The sequence below is a fragment of the Myotis yumanensis genome, unplaced genomic scaffold, assembly GCF_028538775.1.
Source record: "Myotis yumanensis isolate MYYU_CA2020_CCGP unplaced genomic scaffold, mMyoYum1.0.hap1 SCAF_2, whole genome shotgun sequence".
In the NCBI taxonomy this organism is placed as follows: domain Eukaryota; kingdom Metazoa; phylum Chordata; class Mammalia; order Chiroptera; family Vespertilionidae; genus Myotis; species Myotis yumanensis.
The window spans coordinates 157,545,016-157,562,552 of record NW_027223753.1 but is presented as its reverse complement, the minus strand read 5'-3'; the positions used below and the strand labels follow the sequence as shown (position 1 = coordinate 157,562,552).

The window sequence follows — 17,537 nt, the reverse complement described above, 5'->3', positions numbered from 1 at the left end:
TGAGCACGAAGATTTGTGCAATCTGGTCTTAAATCACTTCTGTTTCAAATTTTCTTTGGGACAATTGGATTATAAGGAAATGTATTCAATACCTTGGATTTTAATCTTTCTGGATCTGACCTTTCTAGATCTCTTTATGAAGAGTTTAATTTCAAAAGACTGATTCTGTCTTTAGGAGTGCTATAATATAAGTTTATTTTTCAAAGAAGAAGAAAATAACTTATCTATAATAATAAAGTGTAATATGCTAATTAGATCGGATGTCCTCCCGGACAACCTTCCAGACTAAGCCGGGGCTGCGAGGGAAGCCCAGGTCCCGGGTGCCTGCTGGTGACCGGAGAGAAGTCAGGGTCCCAGGTGCCAGAGTCAGCTGGTGCTGGCAGCCAGGGGAAGGAAGGCCTACTCTTGCACGAATTTTGTGCATCAGGCCTCTAGTAGTATATAAGTTTGTAGTCAACCTGAAAAATTGAGTTAAGGTTAACATGGTCAGAAACAGAAGTAATAGCATATTTGGGGGGAATGGAGCATGATGACTTAGAGCTCAGCTTAAACTAAGCTGTTTGTTTTTTTTTGTTTTTAATCTTCACCTGAGGATATTTTTCCATTGATTTTTAGAGAGAGTGGATGGGAGAGGGAGAGACAGAGAGATAGAAACATTGATGTGAGTGAGACACATCAATTGGTTGCCTCCTGCACACACCCGACAAGGGCCAGGGATTGAACCTGCAACCAAGTTACATGCCCTTGACTAGGAATTGAACCCAGGACCCTTTAGTCCGAGGGACGACGCACTGTCCACTGAGCCAAAATGGCTGGGCTAAACTAGTTTTTTTAGCAAGTATATTTAAGATTTCTTTTACTTGGAAATGAGATGTGAAGGGAGCATTTGAAAACCTTGAGAACTGTTATATTTGTGTTGGCTTGTGTTCAGGTTTATATACATTTAAAGCATTTAAAGCATATGTGATACTATTGTAAAATGATGGTGTTGACAAGATTTAAGTTATTCTTTTTAGAAGTGGTGTTGGTCTTGTGCTAACTAAATCATACCTGTTGGGGTGGTTCACCTTGAAACTAAAGACATATGTTTAATATAACTGGCCTTAGCCTGGCTTGTGTGGCTCTGTGGTTCAGCATCAACCCATGAATCAGGAGGCTCAGGGCACATGCCTGGGTTGCAGGCTCCATCTCCAGTTGGGGGGGCGAGGAGAGTGCAGGAGGCAGCCAGAGATTCTCTCTCATCATTGATGTTTCTAACTCTCCTTTTCCCTTCCTCTCTCTGAAACCAATAAAAAAATTAATTTGAAAAGATAGCTGTCCTTAATGTAATATAGACTGTGCATATTATTGACTTTTGTGTATATTAATACCTCTGTGAACTTAAATGACTAAAATATTGGTTATAATATACCACTAATATTTGTATACTCATTTATCTTACAGTTTTATATTTGGTAGGAGAAAACACTCAAGCCATTGGAAAACTAGATTATATTTTTTAATCTAGTTTTTATCTTTTTATATGTGAGGTACAAATGAATGCTTCATAATCTTGACTTGCTATCTAGAGTTAAATATTACATTATTTTTTCTTTTATTAGGTTAGCATCTTAAAAATAAAATTGATAATTAAAGTAGTAGAGGACAAAAAGGAAAATGTGTAGTTTAGTCATTGAGCCTATGGACTTATTTTGTACTGAGAATTGGTTTTAGATTTGTCAAAGAAGAGAGAAGTAGCAGAAATCATAATTGCTACTTCAAATGATTGTACTCATAAGAATCTGTGTGTATTCTGAAATCAATAACAGAATAATTTAGAGCTCTAAAGTTAGGTGCTAGGTAGCATAGGATAGTTTAGAGTAGATTAAGAATTCAGAGAAAAAGATTATTGTGAACTATGCCAAGTTGGAAGTAACTCTTGAGCTTGAATTGCAGAGTCTTTAGATTGTTCCTGGGTCAGGGGGTCAGGTGAAGAAAGGCAAAAAAGGTAGGAGAGGGCCATGAGTGGGCAGATACCCCAGAGCCAGTGAGCTACTTATGAATGAGGCTAAGTTCAGAATAGATTTTGCATTTCCTACCCCAAATTAACATTTTTTCCCTGTTACTTTTCTTCATCTGACCTTTCTCTGAGAGTCATTCCACTGTTTTCTTAAAAGAAATAAGACATGAAGAAGCAAAAATCTCAAAGCCTTACCTTCCTAAAGGCAGAGTGGTGTGAATAGAGTGAGCATATTTAGACATTTGCAACTTCACATATTTTATTTTCAAGTACAATAAGGAAGCCTTAAGTAAATAACTAGGGCTTTTTAGAATTGTATAGATAGGGATTCAAACCTTAGTGAGTTCACCTTTCTTCCCATTATGTTTAATATGGGAATAGTACTATTGTATTCATGGTATTGTTTCCATTAAATATAGAGTCACATGTATAAAGCATGGTGCGCCTGATCTATAGAATTACTGAATAAATGGTGGGAAAGAAATACTTAAATTGAAACAAATAGTTGAAGTAACTCTATATGATAAACTAAAATAAACATTTAAAAATAGCTTGTGGCAAAGAATATAGTTTAATTTGTATACTTTGGCAATTTTCTCTGTTTAATTCTTTACATTTCTCATTTGTCTATACCTTTTTTCTTTTAGGAGACAAGGATGGCAGTAAGGTGACCACAGTGGTGGCAACTCCTGGGCAGGGTCCAGACAGGCCGCAAGAAGTCAGCTATACAGACACTAAAGTGATTGGAAATGGGTCATTTGGTGTGGTATATCAAGCCAAACTTTGTGATTCAGGAGAATTGGTTGCCATCAAGAAAGTATTGCAAGACAAGAGATTTAAGGTAAGACCTTCAGTATTTCATGTATTTTGCTATTAATACATGATTTTCAGTTGTTTCTTTTTGCTTCACATTTCACTTATTGTGCATATTTTTGTTCAGCTCAACTATTTACTATAGTGATTTTATTTTCTGCTATATGTTGTGTAGAAATAAAATCTACTGAAGATTGCATTATTTTTTAACTACTGCTATTAGTGATTCATGCATTTAAAATGCTGTGAAAGGTAGATTAAAACATCTTACTTTCTACTATTAAAAAGTTACCTCTCCTGCCTTGGGTCTCACAGGTATAGTAGACCAGAGAAACATTGACTGTAGCAGAGGATCATTTGATATTTTTGACTTTGCTTCCTTTCTTTAAATATTTCCTTTGAATCTATTATTCAACATTATCATCTCCTACACACACACACCCCACAATAACTTTGATCTTTCTTTACTATTTTCTTATGTCTCTCTTTGTCCCTAGAAACCAGCAATCCCCACAGTTCATTTTATTGTCATTTCTTACACCATTTCTTTAGGGGATCCTATGAATGGATGTTTGGAGGCCATCTCTATGTTATGGTATAGTGGAGAGTCAGGAGACCTGGGCTATAGTCAAGGTTCTGCCATTAGTAAGACATGCAGTTCTATACCTTTCTCTACTCCTCCCACCTCTGCAACATTCTACTGAGAGTCTCCCGTGTGCTAGGAACTATGCTAAACATTAAGGGATGTAAAAAAAGTGAGGTGATTACTGCTCTGAAGTAGCACACATTTTAGTGTCTTGCTTTAGAATGTCTTGAACATTCTAAGGTGGTTTTAGTTTCTTAGGAAACAAATCTACAGATTTTGTCATTAGTTCTCTCTCTCCGAATCACTACTCCCATGTTGCCAAATGCCCACTGGTTCTTGGTATCTCAATGTTGTGCTGTTATCTCAAATTGTCAAGGCTTCTTATACAACCCTGACGTAACTTTTAAGACCCAATAGAAATCATTTCGGTTGGTTTGAATTCCTTTTTCCTTCTAATGGCATTATCATTTATCTTGTCATTCAGACTCTTCTATTCTCTAAAACCTATTCTCTCATACCTCATATGCAATTATTATCAAACTTGATTTCTTTTTTTTATCCCCCTCACTGCCTTGTTGATTTATCCCTTCTTTCCTTTCCTCATCACTACCATTCTTGTCAGGCCCTTGTCATGGTTTGGCTGAACCACTCATAAGACTCTACTTCTGATCTCTTCCTTCTGATCCCTTCTATATATCAACACTAAAATAATCCCACAGTTCAGTTTGGTCATGTTGTTTCTCCTATATACAAATCTCCTATAGTTCCTCATAGTCTAGAAAATAAAACCTGCCCAGTTCAATTATACATTTAGGAGCTTCCATAGTCTTGCCTAATCTTCAAATACTCAGCTTTCCAACTTTTCTGTGTCACGGCCCTTGACCTATATTGGTCTTTATGACCTCTCTGCTTTTATTCAGATTCCCATTATCTTTCCATATCACTCCCATTCTTCCATCTAAGTCTAAGACCCATGTCAGATTCTTCCTTTATGAAATTTCTCAGATGATTCCAGCCAGCCATATGGATTTTGCTATTCTAAATTCCTTGAACACTAGAAAATTTCCAATTTTTTTTTTTTTTCATGACAAGGACTCCATTTTTATTATGTGTGTCTCTTGGGTGCCCACATATTCAATGTTTTCTTTGGATTAGTAGTTGATGATAGCAAATACCAAGTACTTTTTATATGCACAATGATCTAACGTTTTTACGTGCGTGGTTTTATTTGAGACATAACATTAGTATTATGAGATTGGTTATTATTTGGATTAGGCAAACTGTGCACAAAGAAATGATAAATTAACTTGTCCAGGGTCACACTTAGCACATGAATAAATGGCCAAGTATTTAAATCCAAGCAGTCTGACTCCAGAGTGCTTTATTACGTTTTATCATCGCTGTGTCAAACCCATATATTCTGTTCAGAAATATTTGAGTTGGTTCTGTCTTTTTTTTTTAATGTTAATTTTTTCCTCTAGCATAGTTATATTATTTATTTGAAATACAGTTTGGTTCATCTGTTTCTGTATGTATCTATCCATTCTTAGAACTTTATCCCCATTCTTTTTTATTTTTTAAAAAAAATCTGAAACACTAACCTGGTTCCAAAAGCCAGAAACATACAAGTATTTTTCCCTCGTATTCTCTCTGTCTTGTTTGTGCTCACTCCCTGTAGATGGCCAATCTCATTATGTTTTAGTTTATTTTTTCTGGGTTTCTTTTGCACAAATGAGCAGTTAAGAATAATTTTCTTGGTTTCTTTCTTACATGAAAGGTAGGGAATACATTAGAGATACTCTTTTGTATTTTGGTTTTTCTCTTAGCTATGGTTCCTGGGAATCATTGCATATCCTTTTTATAGCTGCATAGCATTGTAGCATTGATTCAACCATTCTTCCATGTGTGGATATTTAATTTCTTTTTAGTATTTTGTAAATCTCTAAGAGTGCTGTTATGAAAAACCTTTTACATATGTCCTTTTTAAATTAGATGTATATCTTCAGTGTAGATTAAGAGAAAGTAGGACTGCTTCATCAAAATATAAACACATATGCAGTTTTGTTGGATATTGCTAAATTCCTCTCCATAAGGGTTATACCAATTTGCATTCACTGCAATAATATGAGTGCCTATTTCCCCACAGCTTTGACAACATGCATTGCTTTACTTTTCAAACTTTGCCAGCCTGGTAGGTAGTAGTTTAATTTACAATCTTTTTTTATATATATATATTTTATTGATTTTTTTACAGAGAGGAAGGGAGAGAGATAGAGAGTTAGAAACATCGATGAGAGAGAAACATCCATCAGCTGCCTCCTGCACATCTACTGGGGATGTGCCCGCAACCAAGGTACATGCCCTTGACCGGAATCGAACCTGGGACCTTTCAGTCCACAGGCCGATGCTCTATCCACTGAGCCAAACCGGTTTCGGCTAATTTACAATCTTATTGTGGATGTACTTTACCATCTTTTCATCTGTTAACTGTTCATTTTATTATTTGTGTGTGAATTGTCTTTTTTGGGGGGGCCCATTTTTAAAATGGATTTTGGTCTTTTTGTCTTAACTCTGAGAGTTTATTATGGATTTAGTCTTTATCTGTGTAAAGGGTAGTATTTTTACTTTATATAGTCTATATTTTGCCATGTAAAATTCACCCCTCCCCACCATGTAGTCAGACTTATTGTTCTCTTATCATGTCCGGATTTTAAGTTATGGTTAGAAAGCTTTTTCACTATAAAGTCTTTCCTTATAGAAAAAAGCCTTTTCCTCAGGTAAAGAGAAGTTCACTCTTATTTTTTTCTAGTACTTGGTAAGATTTCACTTTTTATATTTAGATTTCTGATTCATTTGAAGTTTATTCCTTTGTATGGGGTTTATTCCTATGTATGGTATGAGTTATTGATCTAATTTTTATTCTTTCTATATCATTAACCAGTTGTCTTAGTACAGTTTATTAAAAGGTATATCTTTGTTGCACTGATTTAAGATGCCATTGTTATTATATGCTAAATTTCCACATGTACTGGTCTATTTCTGGACTTTCCATTCTGTTCCAGTAGGTCATTTGCATACTGCTATGTCAGTACCACACTGTTTTAATTACAGTGCTTTAAAATGTTTTTGTTTGTTTCTTTGGTAGGGCTAATTCACCAATGTAGCTTTTCTTTTTCGTGTTTTTCTAGCTATTCTTGAATGTTTATTTTTTTGTATGAACTTTGGTATCCTTTTGGCTAATTCCAAAACAAAGGTTGTTGATATTCTAAATTGGAATTTCATTAACTTTATAAATTAGTAAGAACTAATCTATTTGTGATATTTAATTATCCAGGAATAAGACGTTATCTTTTCCATTTGTTCAAGTTAACTTTTGTGTCTCTCAGGAGTTTTATTTATACAAGCTTTTGACATTTTTTGTTAACTTTATTTCTAAGAATTTTATGGCTTTTGTTGCTATTGTATAGTTGCTATTGTTTCTTTTTTGTGTGTTTTTTTTTCTCCAACATGCTAAAAAGTGGCACACTGCCTTACACCAAGCTCAATTATTTCCATTGTATCATCTTTCCTTTGTGGAATTAAAGTATTCTTAGTTCTCCTTGCTAATGTTAACTATTTAAAAAGAAGATTTTTTAATATAGTGATCAATTTATTTCTCTTGATTACCATAAAAAGTAAGAGTTTTTTGACCTCTTAAAATTTTGTAGGTTTACATCTTTGATTTACATACCTGTTGGCTAGGATTTCATGAAATAATACGTATTTCTAAAAAAGTTTGGAATGGAGTCTTCTCCTTGCTCAATTACATAAGACAACCTGCTGAACTTGCTAGAGTCAATGAGAGGCAGTTTGTTTTGGTGAAATAAGAAGAGAGAGAATAATCCTATCTAATAATGGGGAAGCATGGTAATTAACCTTAACTTCGCTGCCCTTCCCATTGGCTAATCAGGGTGATATGCAAATTAACTGCCAACCAAGATGGTGGCTGGCAGCCAGGCAGATGAAGTGAGCAGGAGGCTTGCTTGCTCCAGTGATGGAGGAAGCTAACGTTCCCCGCCTGCTGCTGATGGCCTCTGAGCTGCACTCTAAGAAACAATGTTGCAATTATAGAAGCTAAACAAACCCCAGAAACCTGCTTTCAGCCAGCCGGGCCTCAGAGCTGGAGCTGCAGTAGAGTTTCAATTATAGAACCCAAACAAACCCAGATACCTGTTTTCAGCAGCCGAGGTCTCAGAGCTGGAGCCAAGCCTCAGAGCTAAAGCAGGCTCTCAGTTCCAGTGACAGCCAGAGAAGGTAAATAAATCCCAGAATAAAAAAAAAAGGAGGGGGAAACCAGGATGGCGGCATAGGTAAACATCGGAGATTGCTGCCTCGCACAACCACTTCAAAAATACAATTAAAACACATAACGGACATCATCCAGAACCACAGGAAGGCTGGCTGAGTGGAATTTCTACAACTAGAAGGAAAGAGAAAAGCATACCGAGACTCAGAGGAAGTGCGGTGCCAAAGTAAAATACAAAGGTGCGGAGGTGCATGGGGAGAGGGCTGGCGGCCGAGGACACGATTGCCTTTTTCAATCGGGAGGGAGTCTCAGGCTCTGAGCTCCAGTTCCGGGCGAGTCTCTGGGGACCCAGACTCATACGAGAGAAACGGGACTGTCTGGCATCGGTCGGACCTCGAGGGCAGTTTTCTCTCGGAGGCACTCGCAGCAATAGCCAGGGCCTCTGCAAGACTGAGGGCAGCCATACTGCTCGCTCCGCCTGCCCTGTTGATTCCCTGGGACCCGCCCCACCCAAGCCATGCATGGAGGCTTTTGCATGTGAAAGGCCCTGCCCTTTGTAATCTGAAAATAACTTAACAAACTGCAGCTGCCCCAAGGCCCCAGGGCAACTTGCATTACTTTACAGCTGGCTTCTGCTGGGTAGCTGTAGGCAGAGACTAGATGAGCACCTCCTTAGATCCAAGAACCAGTGTACCCAGTGGTCAGACTGGGACTTTCCAATTATAACTCCTCGGATCTATAAGGGACACACTCAGGGGGCAGACTCAGTGAGCACCAAAGCCCCACTGAAGCAAGTCTTGCCCCATAAGGGTGTCTCCAGCACAGAAGTTCTCCCACCGTAGACACAGGTGATTCTCACAGCCAGTTGGCCTGGAGGTCAAATCCTCCCAGTTTTACCTACAACAATCAAGGCTTAACTACAACAAGACTGTGCACAAAGCCCACAAGGGGGTGCACCAAGAGTGTCTATCTCAGGTAATTGGGACACTTAGCACAGAAAGCCACTCTGTCAACACAGCGAAGCATAAAAAATGCCAAGACAAAGAAACAGGTCACAAATGACAGAAATGGAGGAAAGCAAACTACTTTATATAGAGTTCAAAACCACACTTTTTAGGTTTTTCAAGAATTTTCTAGAAACCGCCGATAAATGTAGTGAGATCCTCAAGAAATCTAGTGAGACCCTCGATGTTCTGATAAAGGACCAACTATAAATTAAGCATACACTGACTGAAATAAAGAATATTATACAGATTCCCAACAGCAGACCAGAGGATCGCAAGAATCAAGTCAAAGATTTGAAATACGAAGAAGCAAAAAACAACCAACCAGAAAAGCAAAATGAAAAAAGAATCCAAAAATACAAAGATAGTGTAAGGAGCCTCTGGGACAGCTTCAAGCTCTCCAACATCCAAATTATAGGGGTCCCAGAAGAAGAGAGAGAGCAAGATATTGAAAACCTATTTGAAGAAATAATGACAGAAAACTTCCCCTACCTGGTGAAAGAAATGGACTTCCAAGTCCAGGAAGCGCATAGAACCCCAAACAAAAGGAATCCAAAGAGGACCACACCAAGACACATCATAATTAAAATGCCAAGGGCAAAAGACAAAGAGAGAAACTTAAAAGCAGCAAGAGAAAGAAAGTCAGTTACCTACAAGAGAGTACCCATACGACTGTCAGCTGATTTCTCAACAGAAACTTTGCAGGCCAGAAGAGAGTGGCAAGAAATATTCAAAGTGATGAACAGCAAGAACCTACAACCAAGATTACTTTATCCAGCAAAGCTATCATTCAGAAGTGAAGGTCAGATAAAGAGCTTCACAGATAAGAAAAAGCTAAAGGAGTTCGTTACCACCAAACCAGTATTATATGAAATGCTGAAAGGTATCCTTTAAGAAGAGGAAGAAGAAGAAGAAGGTAAAAATACAAATTATGAACAACAAATACACATCTATCAACAAGTGAATCTAAAAATCAAGTGAATAAATAATCTGATGAACAGTATGAACTGGTGATTATAATAGAATCAGGGACATAGAAAGGGAATGGACTGACTATTTTGGGGGGGGAAGGGGTGTGGGGGGTGCGGGAAGAGATTGGACAATAATCATGCACCTATGGATGAGGACAGTGGGTGGGGAGTGAGGGCAGAGGGTGGGATGGGAACTGGGTGGAGGGGAGTTATGGTGGGAAAAAAGAGGAACCAATGTAATAATCTGAATAATAAAGATTTAATTTTAAAAAATAGAAAAAAAGGAGAGGTTGGGAGCTTCAGTCACCCGCCAGCCTGAAAACGGCCCTCAGCCCCTCACCCAGACTGGCCAGGCACCCCAGTGGGGACCCCCACCCTGAAGGGGTGTGACCAACTGCAAACAGCCATCATCCCCTCATCCAGGCTGGCCAGGCACCCCAATGGGACCCCCACCCTGATCCGGGACACCCTTCAGGGCAAACCAGCCGGCCCCCACCCGTGCACCAGGCCTCTATCCTATGTAATAAAAGGGTAATATGCAAACTGACCCTAACAGCAGAGCGACTGGGAATGACTGGTTACTATGACACACACTGACCACCAGGGGCCAGACGCTCAATGCAGGAGCTGCCCTCTGGTGGCCAGGGCGCTCTCACATGGGAGGAGCTCTGCTCAGCCACAAGCCAGGCTGTTGGCTGCCAGTACAGCGGTGGTGGTGGGAGCCTCTTCTGCCTCCTCAGCAGTGCTAAGGTTGTCTGACTGCAGTGTAGGCCTGCTCCCCACTGGCAAGTGGACATCCCCCGAGGGCTGCCGGGCTGCCAGAGGGATGTCTGATTGCCATCTTAGGCCGTTCCCCCGGGGAGCAGGCCTAAGCCAGCAGGTGGTCGTCCCCTGATGGGTCCCAGACTGTGAGAGGGCACAGATCGGGCTGAGGGACACCCCCCCAACCCGAGTGCACAAACTTTTGTGCACCGGGCCTCTAGTCCTATCTAATAATAGACAAACATGATAATTAACCATACCTCTGCTATGCTTCCCATTGGCTCATCAGGGTGATATGCAAATTAACTGCCATCCAAGATGGCGGCCGTCAGCCAGGCAGATGAAGCGAACATGAGGCTTGGTTGCCCCGGCGATGGAGGAAGCCAAGGTTCCCCGCCTGCCGCAGCCCGGCTCTGAGCTCCAGTCTAAGTAACAATGTTGCAATTATAGAAGCTAAACAATCCCCTGGTACCTGCTTTCAGCCTGCCGGCCTTGGAGCTGGAGCTGCAACAAAGTTTCAATTACAGAAGGTAAATTAATCCCAGAATTAAAAAGGAGAAAAAAAGGGGAGACTGGGACCTTCAGTTGCAGGCTTGGCCCGTCTGAAAACAGCCCTCAACCCCTCACCCAGACTGGCCAGGCACCCCAGTGGGGACCCCCACTCTAAAGGGGGTGCGGGCAGCCTGAAAAGAGCCATCAATCCCTCATCCAGGCTGGCCAGGCACCCCAGTGGGGACCCCCACCCTTAAGGGGGTGTGGGCAGCCTGAAAACAGCCATCAGCCCCTCATCCAGGCTGGCCAGGCACTCCAGTGGGGACCTCCACCCTGAAGAGGGTGCAGGCAGCCTGAAAACAGCCATCAGCCCCTCATCCAGGCTGGCCAGGCACCCCAGTGGGTACCCCCACCCTGAAGGGGGTGCAGGCAGCATGAAAACAGCCATCAGTCCCTAAATCAGGCTGGCCAGGCACCCAAGCAGGACCCCCACCCTGATACTGGACACCATTCAGGGCAAACCAGCCCGCCCCCACCCAAGCACCAGGCCTCTATCCTATATAGTAAAAGGGTAATATGCAAACTGACCCTAACAGTAGAATGAATGGGAATGACTGGTCACTATGACACACACTAACCACCAGGGGGCAGACTCTCAATGCAGGAGCTGCCCTCTGGTGGTCAGTGAGCTCCCACATGGAGGAGTTCTGCTCAGCCACAAGCCAGGCTGACGGCTGCCAGTGCAGCGGTTGTGGTGGGAGCCTCTCCTGCCTCCTCAGCAGCACTAAGGATGGCTGAAGCTTAGGTCTGCTCCCTGCTGGCAAGTGGGCATCCCCCGAGGGCTGCCGGGCTGTCAGAGGGATGTCTGATTGCCAGCTTAGGCCCAATCCCCTGGGGAGCAGGCCTCGGACAGCAGATGGTGATCCCCCGAGGTGTCCCAGACTGTGAGAGGGCACAGGCCGGGCTGAGGGACCTCCACCCCCTGAGTGCACAAATTTTTGTGCACCAGGCCTCTAGTAAGAGATAAAAGGAAAACCAAGAATAATTATCCCTACATCAGTAGTCATGTAAGCTTTATATCTAAGACACTGAGCTGCGTGTATTTTTTGAAGGAATATCTGTGACAAGCTTAATATCATTAGGGTTTTACTTACAATTTGAATGCTTCACCTCCCACCCCCACCCCCCCTCCCCTACCTCCGGTGAGCCATCATACTGTGACAGATTACTTAAAGTAAAATTAAACTTCTTCACTTAGCCAATTTGGAAGTGCTTCTGATAGGACATGTATTATGGTGGTGTAGGGTTGATGTCCATCCAGTTAGGTATCTTAGTAGGAGACCTTTGATATTAGAGCAGGGAGAAGGTTAATCAATCCCAAAAACCACTGGTTGTTGAGGCTGGCTTTTCCAATTTGAAGATCAGTAAGTTGTATTTTTAATTAATTAGTGATCATTAACTATTAATTTCACTTCTCCTTTGAATTAAGTCATAGGTTTCAGGTCTCCTCCTTGGTTTCACTTGTGTGGTTGGGATGTGGGGGGTGGAGATGTGAAGTGTCACTGTTCCGTTATGAATGGAGAGTGAATAGAGCTCTACATTTTTTAAAATTAATATATTTTTATTGATTTCAGAGAGGAAGGGAGAAGGAGACAGAGAGATAGAGAGAAACATCAATGATGAGAGAGAATCATTGATGGGCTGCCTCCTTCATGCCCCCTACTGGGAATGGAGCCTGCAACCACGTGCATGTGCCCTAGCTCTACTTTTAATATATAACATTTGAAGAGTTAGGTGAGATAACATCTGATTTGGATCCTTAGGGATAGGATTATTTTTTGAGTGGTATTCTGAAGACAGCATAGGAGAAAGAAGACCTTTGTCCGGTGTTATTAGTTTTGCATGCTTGAGCGTTTCTAGTAACTTTATGAGCCTCAGTATCATCACCTGTAAAAGGGAGATGCTGCAACTATAGCAATGCCCCAGAGTCCCAGTGGTCGGCAAACTCATTAGTCAACAGAGCCAAATATCAACAGTACAATGATTGAAATTTCTTTTGAGAGCCAAATTTTTTAAACTTAAACTATATACGTAGGTACATTGTTATTAACTTAATTAGGGTACTCCTAAGTCTTAGGAAGAGCCACACTCAAGGGGTCAAAGAGCCACATGTGGCTTGCGAGCCGTAATTTGCCGACCACGGCCCCAGACCAATGTTTATGGTACATAAAAGAACTCAATAAGTATTATTCTGCTCCCTTTTTTCTCCATGTTGCATGTGTCAAATGAAGCAATGTATATGAGAACATTTTCTAAATTTTAAAACTTCTTATAACTAAGTTTTAGGCATCTGAATTACTACAAACTGCTATTCACTTCAGATTTTTTTCTGTTTTATTTCTCTTAAATATGGCAACCCTATTTTTAAGCACCTAGTTATTTCTTTTTGTATAGCTGTTTTAAGTCTTTTATGGAAAATCTATTTCCTAATAAAAATGACAGACAACTTAAAAGAAATAGTAATCTTTAGTCATGCTATATGGAGCTTTGTTTGGATCATGAAAACTTGTTATCAAGCAGACGCTACAGGGGAGGACAAAGGCAGGTTGGATAAGAAGAGCCTTACACTGCAGTGAAGTTCTAAGAAAGCTACAGCAAAACCAAAGGGGAATTCTCAACCCAAGGTTTAACTGTCAAAGGAATCCATAGTCTCCTGGGAAAGGAGACCGTTAAATATGTCTGTCATGCTCAGTCCATGACTAGGAACAGCCCATGGGAATCGTGGCTTGCCCCCAATAACAGAATAGCTTTGAGAGTTCACAGCTGGCACCATTGGTCAATGATGTTCCTTGTAGTGAGAGACCTGCGAAGTACATTTTCATAATTGCCATACCAAGCTTCTTGAGGATTCAGGCTATGTTATGCTATTTTCCCAAGTACCTTTGTAGAATGGTAAAATTTTTTTAGAAACTTGTACAGAGGTTGGTGTGGAAGGGTTCTGTTGATTTTACTCTTAGAATTACGTATAATTTAATTGCCTCTGTCGTTCCAGAGTGGAAAAGAAACGGAGCCATTGTATTTGTGGTCCTGAATGATGTCATTCTGGCTTTCAGTGGTTAGAATGGCTTGAGAGAAAGAGAAATAAAACTTAATGTAAGGCAGCCAAGGCAATTAGGCAAGAAAAAGTAATAAAAGGCATCCAGATTGTAAAGGAAGAGTTAAAATTGCCACTATTTGCAGATGACATATTATATATAGAAACCCCTAAAGACTCTACAAATTAACCTCATCCTCATCAGCCTTTGGTATTGTCAGCGTTTTGGATTTCAGCCATTCTAAAAGGAGTGTAGTAGTATCTCATTGTCTTAATTTGTAATTTTCTGATGATAGATGATTTTGAGCATCTTTTTATATGCTTATTTGTCATCTGTATATCTTCTTTGGGTAGATATCTTTTCCATCCTTTTGACCATTTTTAATGGTGGGTTTCTTACTGATGAGTTTTAAGAATTCTGTGTATATTTTGGATAATGGTACTCTATCAGATGTATGTTTCATATTTTTCTCCCATTCTGTGACTTGTCTTTTCATTAGTGTAAAGGAGCAGAAGTTTTAACTGTTAATGAAAAGTCCTACTTATCCATTTTTCTTTTATGGATTTTGCTTTTGGTGTTGCATCTTGAAAAGTCATCGCCAAACCCAAGAACACCTAGATTTTCTACTGTTATCTTCTTGCTGTCTTATAGTTTTGCTTTTTACATATAGGTCTGTGATCCATTTGGGGTTAATTTTTGATGTGCCTAGATTCATTTCTTTGCTGTGGCTCTCCAGTTGTTCAAGCACTGTTTGTTTGTTCGTTTGTTTGTTTGTTTATTTTTTAATATGGAATACTTCACAAATTTTCATGTCATCCTTGTGCAGGGGCCATGGTAATCTTCTCTGTATCATTTCAATTTTAGTAGATGTGCTGCCGAAATAAGCACTAGCACTATTTGTTGAAAAGATCATCCTTTTTCCATTGCACTGTCTTTGTTCCTTTGTGAAAATTGTTGGTTATATTTGGTGGCTATTTCTGGACTTTCTTTTCTGTTTCAGTGATCTATTTGTTTGGTTTTTCTTCAGTATCATTGTATCATCTTATTTTTCTTCTTTTTGTTAATCCTTTCCCAAGGATATTTTTTTTTCATTGATTTCTTTCTATTTTTTTTTAGAGAGAGCAGAAGGGGAGGGTAAGGGGAGGAGAGAGAGAGAGAGGTGAAAGAAACACATTGATCAGTTGCCTCCCATATGAACCCAACCAGGGCGGAGGATCAAACCTGCAACCCAGGTATGTGCCTTTGACCTGGAATCGAACCTGTGACCCTTGGGTGTTCTGGCCGATGCTCTAACCACTGAACCACTGGTCAGGGCATATCATCTTTTATTGTAGTTTATAAGTGAACCTCTCTCTCTCTCTCTCTCTTTTTTAAATCAATTTAATTTCTTTATTGTTTAAAGTATTACACATGTCTCCTTTTCCCCCCATTGACCTCTCCCTGGCTGCTCTCATCCCCCAGCACATACCCTCATCCCCCTACTGTCTATGTCCATTGATTAGGCTATATGCTTGCATACTCGTCCTTTGGTTGATCTCTTATCCATCTCTCTACCCCTCCACACACACATCCTCCCCTGCCTTCCCTCTGAGATTTGATGGTCTGTTTGATGCTTCTCTGTCTCTTGATCAATTTTTATTCATCAGTTTATGTTGTTCATTATATTCCACAAATGAATGAGATCTTGTAATATTTATCTTTCTCTAACTGGTTTATTTTGCTTAGCATAATGCTTTCCAGGTCCATCCATCCTGTTGCAAATGGTAAGAGTTCTTTCTTTTTCACAGCAGTGTAGTATTCCAGTGTGTAGATGTACCACAGTTTTTTAATCCACTCATCTGCTGATGGGCACTTAGGCTGTTTCTAAATCTTAGCTATTGTAAATTGTGCTGCTATGAACATAGGGGTGCATATATTCTTTCTGATCGGTGTTTCTGCTTTCTTGGGATATATTCTTAGAAGTGGGATTACTGGGTCAAATGGGAGTTCCATTTTTAATTTTTTGAAACTCCATACTATAAGTATGTCTTAAAGTCAGTTAATGTCACTCCTTTGACTGTTCTTCAGTATTGTGTTGACTATTTTATATTCATAAAATAACTTGCTGGGATTTCAAATGTGTTGGATCTATAGATCAGGTTACGAAGAACTGGCATCTTAAGAGTATTGAGTCTCCATGTCCCTGTATATGAAATATGTGATTGTTTTTTTTTAGATCTTTGATTTCTTTCCTCAGAGTTTTATAGTTTCCCTCATGTAAATCTTGTACATATTTTGTTTGATTTATACCTAAGTATTTTATTTTGAGGGATGCTAGTATAAATTGTGTAATTGTATTGTTTTTAATTTCAAATTCTAGTTGTCAATTGCTGGTGTATAAGAAAGCATTTGACTTTTGTACCTTAATCTTGTATTCTGCAACCTTGCTATAATTGTTTCAGAAGGGTTTTTTTTGTGTGTGTGTTGATTCCTTGAGTATTTTTACAGACAATTATGTCATCTGTGAACAAAGATAGTTTTATTTCTTTTCTCCAAATCTGTATTCCTCCCTTTCCCCTTCCCCTCCCTCTTCCCCTCCCCCTCCCCATCCTCTTCACCTCCAATACAGTGTTGAATAGGAATGGTGAGAAAAGATTTTCTCGTCTTGTTCCTGTTCTTAGCAGGAAAATATCTAGTTTATCCCCATTAAGTATAATGTTAACTGTAGATTTCCTTTATCATGTTGAGGATATAGTCCTCTATTCCTAGTTGGCTAAGAGTCTTTTTTATCATGAGTCGATGTTGAATTTTGTCAAATACTGTTTCTATATCTATTGATATGATCAGATAATTTTTTATTCTTTAGTCACTTGATGTGATGGATTATATTAATTGATTTTGAATGTTGAGCCAGTCTTGCATACCTGGAATGAATCCCATTTGGTTGTGGTGTATAATTGTTTTTATACATTGCTGGATTTAATTATTTAATATTTTGTTAAGGATTATTGCATCTATGTTCACAAGAGATATTGGTCTGTAGGTTTTCTTTTTGAAATGTCATTCATTATCTGGTGTTGGTATTAGGGTAATGCTGGCCTCATAGAGTGACTTGGGATATTTCCTGTGCTTCTGTCTTCTAGAAAAGACTAGGGAATTAATACCATTTCTTTCTTAAATGTTTGGTGGAATTCACCAGTGAACTCAATTGTGTGTGGTGCTTTCTGTTTTGGAAGACGATTAATAATTAATTAAAAAATTTTAATAGAAACCTATTCAGATCATCTGTTTCTCCTTGTGTGTGTTCTGGTAAATTGTGCCTTTCAAGGAATTTGTCCATTTAATCTAGATTGTCAGATTTATGGGTACAGAATTCTTTGTAATAATCTTTTATTAATCTATTAATGTCTATGAGATTTGTGATGATGTTCTCTCTTTGATTATTAGTAATTTGTGTCTTCTCTCGGTTAAACTGGCTAGAGGTTTATCAGTTTTATTGATCTTATCAAAGAACTAGCTTTTTATTTTGCTGGGGGTTTTTTTTCGTTTTT

At 39.5% G+C, this 17,537-nt stretch overlaps 1 protein-coding gene and 1 non-coding gene across 6 annotated transcripts in view; one reads left to right on the top strand and one right to left on the bottom strand.

Moving 5' to 3' along the window:
• Positions 1–17,537, top strand: part of GSK3B (glycogen synthase kinase 3 beta) — a 189,089-nt gene that overhangs the window by 62,510 nt on the left and 109,042 nt on the right. For all 5 annotated transcript variants that reach the window (XM_070406268.1, XM_070406270.1, XM_070406269.1 and 2 more), the window contains one exon: positions 2,647–2,840. In XM_070406268.1, the coding sequence (XP_070262369.1) occupies positions 2,647–2,840 (194 nt within the window). The remainder of the gene's footprint in view (positions 1–2,646; positions 2,841–17,537) is intronic.
• Positions 14,789–14,895, bottom strand: LOC139004522 (U6 spliceosomal RNA). The gene has a single exon (XR_011470402.1). It is a non-coding gene; the product is annotated as a U6 spliceosomal RNA (small nuclear RNA).